Source organism: Lampetra planeri, chromosome 41 (assembly GCF_965212315.1).
Source record: "Lampetra planeri chromosome 41, kcLamPlan1.2.h2, whole genome shotgun sequence".
NCBI lineage: Eukaryota > Metazoa > Chordata > Hyperoartia > Petromyzontiformes > Petromyzontidae > Lampetra > Lampetra planeri.
In genome coordinates, this window is record NC_136147.1 from 9,079,855 (window position 1) to 9,090,726 (window position 10,872).

The following is a 10,872-nucleotide window of genomic DNA, read 5'->3' on the forward strand; positions in this document are numbered from 1 at the left end:
CGTCATCGTCGTCATCGTTGTCATCGTCGTCGTCATCGTTGTCGTCGTCGTCGTCGTCACAGTAATAACGACGAGAGCCATTCATTTTGATGGAGCGCTCCCACACGTGGCGAGCGACTTGCATCGCCTCGTCACGATTCGAGGGGCACCCCCGGTGGCAGCTGCTCCCTGCGACGCATAACACCCGGCGAGCAGGCGGAGGTGGGGGACGGGTTGGGAGCCCGAGGAGGAAGCTCGGGTGCGGGGGTTGCCGGCGCCGTCCCCGTAACCGCTCGCGCTCTGCCCCAGGTACTTCCTGCTGTGCGCCAACTACTTCTGCTACGGGGAGACGGTGGTCGACTACTTCTCCACGGAGTTGAACCTGGGCGGCACGGTGCGCATGCTCATGCGCTACCACCGCTTCATCTCATTCATGCTCTACCTGGCAGGTGCGCGCTCCGCTCCGCTCCGCCGGTCTCGTCCGCCGTGTCGTTTAGCTCTGCGTTGGGCGGTTCCTCCGGCGTCTGCTTGCGGACGTCTTTGCGTGTCCCGGGTCTCTCCCCTTGTGAGGCTCGCGGCCTCCGCTGGCCCTCACCTGCTGCCCACTGCAGGGACTTTACGACGCGTTTAGAATGACGTCGCCGGTGCACTGTGAAGCAGGCGGCGTCTAGTATTTTTACGGTTAATTCACCAGAAATATTATCCAGGGAGGCCAGCCGGATTCGAGCCGCGAGCCTCTAGAATAGTGGTGAACGAGCTACCGCTGGGCTGCGTTATGCTGTTCGTTATCTCCTCCACAATGACGCAATGTTGTTATTTATTACCCAAAAGACATTGATGTTGTTGTTCAGAACAGGTTTTTTGGGTTGGATCGCGTAAATATATGAATGTATCGTTAAACCCGCCACCACCCGACACAGCCAACTAGTAAGGGTTGTCACGTAAACAGAACGTGGCCAATTCGTCACTAATACAGCATTAACCGTTATGTTGGAGAGCCAAGCCACAACATTTACAATCTGAGGACGACGTTTCGCCAGTAATTACAACGAGCTTCATCAGGCGACAGCCAGATTTGTTCTTGAGTGAAGTTGGGGGGGGGGGGGAAGGGGTTAATGAATGCATATGAATGACAATGGGCATCCATTGCCGTTTGGGTTATTTGTATGGTCATTAACGTACGTTATGCATGCACATTCTGCAAGGCCATTGTTATTGTACATCCTGTAGATTGTGTGTACTAAACTAGCCGTACCTGTAAAATTTCAACGGTAATCCCTATGGCAGTATGGTGACCTGTATAGGCATGGATTTAAACAATGTAGTATTTGATGATTTTCTTCCAAGCAGCACTAAGTCTGTAGCTATCCGAACGGTTAACATTATTATATTTTTTAATTTCGATAGATGCTCTAAATTGTCTTGGCCAATAGTAGCTAGTTTTGCACCGAACTTCATGAGTGTCCTTGTTGGCACGCGTGTTCTACAACTGCTGACGGTTGCATTTGGGATAATTTTATATTTCTCTGATGTTCTTTTCGTCTCGTGCTGATCGTTCGTCCTCTTTGCCCAACATAACATTTGCCACACGTGCAGTTAATCCGGTACACACCTTCTGTTGATAGCATCGGCATTACATCTTTTGTACCAGACATTAATTTCTGCATTTTATGTACAGTGCCAAATCTGACTCGGCTGTTTGGTTTTTCCAAACATCTGGCTAGTTTATCAGTTACTCCCGCAATGTACGGTATTTCTTAATAGTTTTAACAGGTCGCGAAAGGATGATATTGTTCTCGAAAGCCTACGTGTCAAGCTGCTGTTGTTGTTGTTGTTGTGTGTAGGGCTGTGCATGTTTGTGCTGAGTCTGGTGAAGCGTTACACCAGATTGCAGTTCTTCATGGTGAGCTCCGCTCAGTCGCTCACTCACTCATCTAGTAACCGACTCATCTAGTCACTCATCCAGTCACTCATCCAGTCACTCAGTCACTCACTCATCCAGTCACTCGCTCACTCAGTCACTCACTCACTCATCCACTCCCTCATCCAGTCGCTCACTCACTCATCCAGTCACTCAGTCACTCATCAAGTCACTCATCCAGTCACTCATTCACTCACTCATCCAGTCACTCACTCATCCAGTTACTCAGTCACTCAGTCACTCACTCATCCAGTCACTCATCCAGTCACTCATCCAGTCACTCAGTCACTCACTCATCCAGTCACTTACAGTCGTTGACTCATCCAGTCACTCAGTCACTCAGTCAATCACTTACTCGTGCAGCCACTCGCACTCAATCACTAACCCACTCACTCACTCAGTCACACTCTCGCTCACTCAGTCACACTCTCGCTCACTCAGTCACACTCTCGCTCACTCAGTCACACTCTCGCTCACTCAGTCACACTCTCGCTCACTCAGTCACACTCTCGCTCACTCAGTCACACTCTCGCTCACTCAGTCACACTCTCGCTCACTCAGTCACACTCTCACTCACTCAGTCACACTCTCACTCACTCAGTCACACTCTCACTCACTCAGTCACACTCTCACTCACTCAGTCACACTCTCGCTCACTCAGTCACACTCTCGCTCACTCAGTCACACTCTCGCTCACTCAGTCACACTCTCGCTCACTCAGTCACACTCTCGCTCACTCAGTCACACTCTCGCTCACTCAGTCACACTCTCGCTCACTCAGTCACACTCTCGCTCACTCAGTCACACTCTCGCTCACTCAGTCACACTCTCGCTCACTCAGTCACACTCTCGCTCACTCAGTCACACTCTCGCTCACTCAGTCACACTCTCGCTCACTCAGTCACACTCTCGCTCACTCAGTCACACTCTCGCTCACTCAGTCACACTCTCGCTCACTCAGTCACACTCTCGCTCACTCAGTCACACTCTCGCTCACTCAGTCACACTCTCGCTCACTCAGTCACACTCTCGCTCACTCAGTCACACTCTCGCTCACTCAGTCACACTCTCGCTCACTCAGTCACACTCTCGCTCACTCAGTCACACTCTCGCTCACTCAGTCACACTCTCGCTCACTCAGTCACACTCTCGCTCACTCAGTCACACTCTCGCTCACTCAGTCACACTCTCGCTCACTCAGTCACACTCTCGCTCACTCACTCAATTCTGCGGTCTGTGTCTGGCGTGTGTGGACGAAGCAGCACCCAGGCCTAGAGACACACAGCACCTTGCCTGCCTAGAGACACACAGCACCTTGCCTGCCTAGAGACACACAGCACCTTGCCTGCCTAGAGACACACAGCACCTTGCCTGCCTAGAGACACACAGCACCTTGCCTGCCTAGAGACACACAGCACCTTGCCTGTCTGCGTGGCTTTGGCTGTTTGTGTCTGCGGTGGTGTAGCGGTTCACGCGCCGCGCCTACCAACCCGGCCACCCGAGTTCGATTGCCGCTCACGGCCAACACCGGTGACGATTATCTGAACCGGTCTTGGGCCTCTCCTAGGTCGACTCGACATCAAATGAGTACCTGGTGCGGTGTGTAAACATCGCCACTGGGGAGACAAAGGCGGTCGGGCGTGGTGTTGGCCACCCACCCCCTCTCGTGTGCCGTGCCGGCCTTCATAGGGGGTGCTCGCTAACGGCACTTGCCCCCGCAGTCCGTCACAGACGACACACACGGGGCGATCTTTGTCGTTTCTTTTGTGCAGTTTGGCTGGACGCACATCACGCTCCTGCTCATCGTGACCCAGTCTCACCTCGTCATTCACAACCTCTTCGAGGGCATGATCTGGTGAGCACCGGGGCAGCCCAGAACTCACGCCTCTCCCTCTGCCCCGCAGTCTCTCCCCATTGCGCAGCGCTCCACGTGTGTGGCCCTTTGGAATTGCCCTCCGCACTGAGAGCCACTCTGCTCGATGATCAATGCGAGTGAACGGTGGCCTCCGGTCCCCAGAGCAGGGAGCGGCACTCTCCCACCTGCCCCCCGCCACCGAGATTCGTGTCCGTCGCGTGGCAGCTGATCCGAAGTTGTAATTCTCAGAGGTGAAAGGGGAAACCACATTAGGTGGAGCGCCACATGTGGTTGTTGTACGATGTGGTGTTTTTGTTGTGTGCGGTCATTGGTGGCTGCTGGGCCGAGATCATCAACTGCGCTTCTCCTGAGAACCAAGTTTAATCGCAACTCAGTCTGTGCATCTCTAAGTTGTGTCTATGCATCTCTAAGTTGTGTCTATGCATCTCTAAGTTGTGTCTATGCATCTCTAAGTTGTGTCTATGCATCTCTAAGTTGTGTCTATGCATCTCTAAGTTGTGTCTATGCATCTCTAAGTTGTGTCTATGCATCTCTAAGTTGTGTCTATGCATCTCTAAGTGAGCCTAAGTGTCTTTATGCAAGTCCATGGGTCTCTGTGTAACTCAGTGTGTCTTTGAATAAGGCTGTGGGTCTCTGTGTAAGTTAGTGGGTCTTTGTGTAAGTCAGTGGGTCTCTGAGTAAGTTAGTAGGTCTCTGTGTAAGTCAATGGGTCTCTGTGTAAGTCAGTGTGTTTCTGTGTAATTCAGTGGGTTTCTGTGTAAGTCAGTGGGGCTCTGTGTAAGTTAGTGGGTCTTTGTGTAATTCAGTGGGTCTCTAAGTCAATGGGTCTCTGTGTAAGTCAGTGGGTCTGTGTAAGTCAGTGGGTCTCTGTGTAAGTCAATGGGTCTCTATGTAAGTCAGTGGATATCTGTGTAATTCAGTGGGTTTCTGTGTAAGTACCTGGGTCTCTGTGTAAGTTAGTAGGTCTCTATGTAAGTCCGTGGGTCTGTATGTAAGTGGGTCTGCATGCGAGTCAGTGGGTCTCTGTGTAAGTTAGTGGGTATCTGTGTAAGTCAATGGATATCTGTGTAAGTTAGTGGGTCTCTAAGTCAATGGGTCTCTTTGTAAGTCAGTGGGTTTCTGTGCAAGTCAGTGGATATCTGCGTAAGTTAGTGGGTCTCAATGTAAGTCCGTGGGTCTGTATGCGAGTCATTGGTGACCGGCCTGAGACCGCCAACTTGCCCCCAGGTTCGTGTTCCCCATGTGTGTGGTGATCTGTAACGACATCGCTGCCTACATCTTCGGATTCTTCTTCGGGAGGACGCCCCTCATCAAGGTGAGGGTCACAGAAGCCCCACGGCGACGGGACGGATCACCCTCGTCGGTCGCCTTCATTACGGGACTGCTCGTTCCTGGCCAAGCGGACAACTCGGCTCCTTCATGTGTCCTTCACGTTTCCTTCACGTCTCCTCTACGTCCCCTTGACGTCTCCTTCTCTCCACTTACTACACAGTCTGATTTACACATCCCTTGTAAAGGTGTTTTCGAGGTTAGATTGCGTAAATAAACCCGCCACCACCCGACAGCCAATCGGTGAGGTTCGTCACGTGAACAAAACTTGCCAATTAGTTACCACGTGAGCACATTTATATTCACGCGATCTAACCCAAAAAACAACCTTTATTGTGGATAATATTGGTCGCGAAAGCATACTGCGTGTTATACAACATGCACGGCCCTTCTGGGAATTAATAATTTCAGGATCATTGGTTCGGTACAAGCAAAAACTTCGGCACGGTTTTTGGCAGTGTCCGGTAATTTGTGACCAAGATGAACGAAAACCGTCTGACCACGATCACAGCCAGTGCAGCGAGCGGGCACTGTGCGTGCGTGTTCACGTGTGTGTGTGCACGCGTTCATGCGTGTGCGTGACTGGGCGCGATGTTCCCCGTGTACACACCTCGTGCTCTGCAAGTCAGAGATGTAACTGTCTTGCGCGCCTTCATCATCACATGTCGGCTGCGCGTGCGCGCATCACCTGGGACCCTGGACACCCGCACGCGCCGTGTCCCATCTCACGGGGATTCCCAGGTGGAGGAGTTGAGTCTGTTGGTGAAACTCGGCAAGCCCGTCGCTAACGAGGAGTGGACGCGTCCCCCAGGTATCGCCCAAGAAGACGTGGGAAGGATTCGTCGGCGGCTACATCTCGACACTCGTGTTTGGAATCCTGGTGAGAGAGCAGCCGGCCGCGTGCGTGTCCCAGTCTCTGTCCGCTGCTGGCCAACCACTGTGGCTCGTGTCCGCCGATGTCACCGCACCTCGCTGTCACTTCCTTCCTTCTGCCCGTACAATACCCACGACCTTAATAGGCGCTCGCGCACAGCGCACTGCGCCTGTGCGCTGTTCCTGCCGCACGACAAAGGAGAGCGGCGGTGCAGCGGTTAGCGCCCCGCACTCTGAACCCAGCGGCCAGTTCCACGCCCGGCCGCCTCTGGGTTCAACATTTGCGGCGATTCTGCCTTGAAAATCCGTACCTCGAGCGGTGCGTGAACATCCAGCACTGGAGAGACAAAGGCGGCTGGGAGTGGATCTGGCCAAACCCGACCCCTCGCGTGTGCCGCTCACTCGGAGCGCACTCGCCACTACTGGCCTGTGGGGGGCTACACGGGGGTGGTGGTGGGGGGCCTTCTGTGTGTGGGTCACTGTGTGTGTATCACTGTGTGTGTGTCACTGTGTGTCTGTGTCACTGTGTGTCTGTGTCACTGTGTGTGTGTGTCACTGTGTGTGTGTCACTGTCTATGTCTCTGTGTGTCTCTGTGTGTGTCACTGTGTGTGTGTGTCACTGTCTGTGTGTCACTGTGTGTGTGTCACTGTGTGTGTCACTGTGTGTGTCACTGTGTGTGTGTGTCTCTGTGTGTGTCTGTGTGTGTGTGTCACTGTGTGTGTGTGTGTCACTGTGTGTCACTGCGTGTGTGTCACTGTGTGTGTGTCTCTGTGTGTCTCTGTGTGTGTCACTGTATGTCTGTGTGTGTGTCACTGTGTGTGTGTGTCACTGTGTGTGTGTGTCACTGTGTGTGTGTCACTGTGTGTGTGTGTCACTGTGTGTGTGTGTCACTGTGTGTGTGTGTGTCACTGTGTGTGTGTGTGTCACTGTGTGTGTGTGTGTCACTGTGTGTGTGTCACTGTGTGTGTGTCACTGTGTGTGTGTCTCTGTGTGTGTGGGGGGCAGCTCTCCCACGTGCTGTGCGGGCACCGCTACTTCGTGTGCGCCGTGGAGCCGAGTGGCGGGACGGCGGCGAGGGCGGCAGCGTTCATCATGGAGTGCGAGCCCTCGGAGACGTTCCGGCTCACGCGCTACCACGCGCCGGCGCTGCTGCAACACCTCACCGGCATCGTGAGCACCGTCGGGGGGGGGGGGGTGACGGGAGGGGGGGTCTTTGTGTTTGTCTGTGTATTTATATATCTGTGTGTCTATCTGTGTGTGTGTGTGTGTCTACCTGTGTGTGTGTGTCTATCTGTGTGTGTGTGTGGCTATCTGTGTGTGTGTGTGTGTCTATCTACGTGTGTGTGTCTATGTGTGTGTGTCTATCTATGTGTGTGTGTCTACCTGTGTGTGTGTCTACCTGTGTGTGTGTCTACCTGTGTGTGTGTCTACCTGTGTATGTGTCTATCTGTGTGTGCTGTGGGTAGTGTCGCGGTTAGCGCGCTGCTCTACGAACCCGGGGACCGCTCACGGCCAACACCGGTGACGATTGTCTGCACCGGTCCTGAGCCTCCCCTAGATCGACTCAGCCTCAAATGAGTACCTGGTGCGGTGTGTAAACATCGCCACTGAAGAGACAAAGGCGGCCGAGCGTGGTGCTGGCCACCCACCCCCTCGTGCGCCGTGCCGGCCTTCATCGGTTGTGCTCGTTAACAGCACTTGCCCCAACAGTCTGTTAAGGCTTTCCGGGGGATCTTTGTCAATGTTTTGTCTCCGTGTGACTGACTGTCTCCCCATGTCCGCGTGTCCCTAGGAGAGCCTCTGGCTCTACCCGTTCCAGCTGCACGCTCTCGCCCTCTCCTCCTTCGCGTCTCTCGTCGGCCCCTTTGGGGGGTTCTTTGCCAGCGGCTTCAAGCGCGCCTTCCAGATCAAGGTGTGCGACGCAAAGACAAAGATCCCCCGTATAGCCTGTAACAGACTTGGGGCAAGTGCTGTTAGAGAGCACCTATGAAGGCCGACACGGCACACGAGGGGGTGGGTGGCCAGCACCACGCTCGGCCGGCTTCGTCTCTCCAGTGGCGATGTTTACACACCGCACCAGGTTCTCGTTTAAGGCTGAGTCGACCTAGGGGAGGCCTAGAACCAGTTAAAATATTCACCACTGTTATAGGTCGTGACCAGGAATCGAACTTGGGTCGCCAGACTTTTGTAGTGCACCGCTAGTCAATGTACCACCGCTCCCCACTTGGTGTGCGTCACGCACACGCACGCACACATACACGTGCGTGTATGTGTGCGTGGTAATGGCCGTGGTGGTTGCGGTTGCCGTGGTGACCGTAGTGATCACGTGGTGCGGCCTGCAGGACTTCTCGAGCAGCATCCCGGGCCACGGCGGCATCGTGGACCGCCTGGACTGCCAGTACGTGGTGGGCACCTTCACGCACGTCTACATCAGCACCTTCATCCGGTGAGGGCGCCGCACCACCTCCCCTACCCAGCAGAGGGGGCCCCCCGGGAAAGTGACGGAGGTCGGGGTGGGGGTCACTCACCGGCTGTCGAGACTCCCTCACTTACCACCTGTGGGTGGCCAGGGCACCCACCTCCTGGCTTGCCAGGGTGCGATGGGAGTACGGCAAGGGGGTTGATTTCGGGGGGGCCGCTGGATTTGAACGGTTGAACCTCTGGTGACAACGACGCTGATGGTGTGTCGCCACCTCTGCTTCTCCCCCGCAGGGCTCCAAACGTGAATAAGATTATTCAGCAACTCCTGACGTTGAAGCCCGAGCAGCAACTGCAGATTTTCAACCAACTCAAGGATCAGCTTCTCAGCAGGGGTCTCATTTGACCACCACGTGGCTCCTGGTTGAGGAGGCTATAAACTCAACTGCATACAAGCACCACAACCACCACCTCCACAACTCTCCTCCTTTCTCCAAATTCCAAGGAGGAGCACCAGGGGCGAGCCCTCGTCCCAGGCCCCTCCCCGCTCAAGGACACCGTCTCAGCTGGGGTTCTGGGCCTTCTTCTCTCGCAGCGTCGAGAAATTTCTGAGTTTTGGTCGGTGAAACGAGATGAAGAGTGAGGAGGAACCACTGGCGTTGCGATGCTGCCTTCTGGGAGCGCGATGCCCTGTCCTGGGTGTCCGCGTTTGTCACCCGGAGTGGCGATGACCTCAAGGGCGGCAGTCCGTCATGTTTTTTTAAAATTTGTCTCACAACACACCAGATGGTTTGATTCATAATAAGATATTTTTCGGGTGAGGCCACGAAGCGATCTGGCCAGATTTATCTCGTAAGAACCTCCCCACCACACGACACGGCCAAGCAAATGAATTGTCACGTGGTGTGCAGACGTTTCATGACGTGCCGACGATAGCAAACCTGTCAACCCCTTATCAGTGCCCCTGCCTTATTACAGACCAATTCAGACCGTATTGGTCACCCCGTGCCATTTATAAATCTCAAGGTTCATCCTACAAAGTCCCATCACAAGGGAGAAACACAAACAAATAGACAAACAATATGTTCCCCGTGTTGAAACGGCTGTGTGTGACGTATGGACTCAATTTCCCTGTGCAAGAATACGGGGTAAACCGCGTGGGCTGACAGCTCTGCTATAGTTTGTTCACCTCGCTCAGCGGCGAGGTGCGGGGGACGAGCCTCACGGCCACATTCAGCGGTGAGATCCGCGACGTTTCTCTCGAAGCTGCCCCGAGCATCCTCGGGGCCTGGGTTCACGGGGGCCTGGGTTGACGGTGGCCTGGGTTGACACGACAATGTGCGCGCGCGTCGCTGTGGTCAGAGCAGCTGACTCGTGATCCGGAAGTCACGAGTTCAAGTCCCCGGCTCGGGGTCAGCAGCTGAGGAGGTGCAGCCAGTGCCGGATGAAGCTCGCGTGGGGCCTGTAGCATGATGTTATAAAGGGGCCCTAAATAAAAGAAACACATATTAAAAGACAATTTTTTACTGGCATAATAAAGTAATGGTATGTTTTAATTTGCTATACCGCCCGATGATACGACAAATCGCTAACCTTACACACCCAGTCATTCATAAAAGTTGAAGGCGGTTTGGTAATAGAGCAAGTGCAGAATCACTGAAGCGGAATTGATAGCTTGAAAGCATTTGGCGCTCGGCCCTTGAGAGTGCGGGGCCCGTAGCTACTACACGTGTAGCTACTACACGTGTAGCAGCTACTACACGTGTAGCTACTACACGTGTAGTAGCTACACGTGTAGCTACTACACGTGTAGTAGCTACACGTGTAGTAGCTACACGTGTAGTAGCTACACGTGCAGCTGCTACACGTGCAGCTACTACACGTGCAGCTACTACACGTGTAGTAGCTACACGTGCAGCTACTACACGTGTAGCTACTACACGTGTAGTAGCTACACGTGCAGCTACTACACGTGTAGCTACTACACGTGTAGTAGCTGCACGTGTAGCTACTACACGTGTAGCTACTACACGTGTAGCTGCTACACGTGTAGTAGCTGCTACACGTGTAGTAGCTGCTACACGTGTAGCAGCTACACGTGTAGTAGCTGCACGTGTAGCTACTACACGTGTAGCTGCTACACGTGTAGCTGCTACACGTGTAGCAGCTACACGTGTAGTAGCTACACGTGCAGCTGCTCGTGCTGCTGGGATCGTCGGCACTGGGTGCAGCGTCTGGGGAGGCGTGCGCCTCGGGCTCAGGGCCACAAAGGGAGATGCGGAGGGTCGCCCTCTTGTTTGATTTGACGAGGGTAAATTATGGTAAACGAAGTGAGGCGATGTTAAATGATAATAAATGATGTTTAATGATGGTAATATATGTTGTTTGTAGGAGCTATTGAAATAAAACCGATAGGAGTTTCCACCAGAATTGGTTGATGTGCTTGCTTCGTGTATAGACGAGAGAATCCAAAAT

At 53.7% G+C, this 10,872-nt stretch overlaps 1 protein-coding gene across 1 annotated transcript; it reads left to right on the top strand.

The window, feature by feature from the left end:
• Positions 1-270: 270 nt before the first annotated feature.
• Positions 271-9,904, top strand: LOC144732179 (phosphatidate cytidylyltransferase 2-like). The gene is made up of 9 exons (XM_078613533.1): positions 271-428; positions 1,824-1,882; positions 3,673-3,755; positions 5,004-5,091; positions 5,917-5,985; positions 6,985-7,149; positions 7,772-7,891; positions 8,322-8,425; positions 8,692-9,904. Exons 1-9 carry the CDS (start codon positions 380-382, stop codon positions 8,801-8,803), a joined length of 849 nt encoding a protein of 282 aa, XP_078469659.1. The 5' UTR covers positions 271-379; the 3' UTR covers positions 8,804-9,904.
• Positions 9,905-10,872: the final 968 nt, after the last annotated feature.

Bases quoted from the DNA above. Each gene is read 5' to 3' on its own strand.
- LOC144732179 (XM_078613533.1), top strand. From the start codon at position 380: ATGCTCATGCGCTACCACCGCTTCATCTCATTCATGCTCTACCTGGCA. The intron at 3,756-5,003 runs GTGAGCACCGGG...ACTTGCCCCCAG, and splicing joins CTCTTCGAGGGCATGATCTG to GTTCGTGTTCCCCATGTGTG. The intron at 5,092-5,916 runs GTGAGGGTCACA...CGCGTCCCCCAG, and splicing joins GGAGGACGCCCCTCATCAAG to GTATCGCCCAAGAAGACGTG.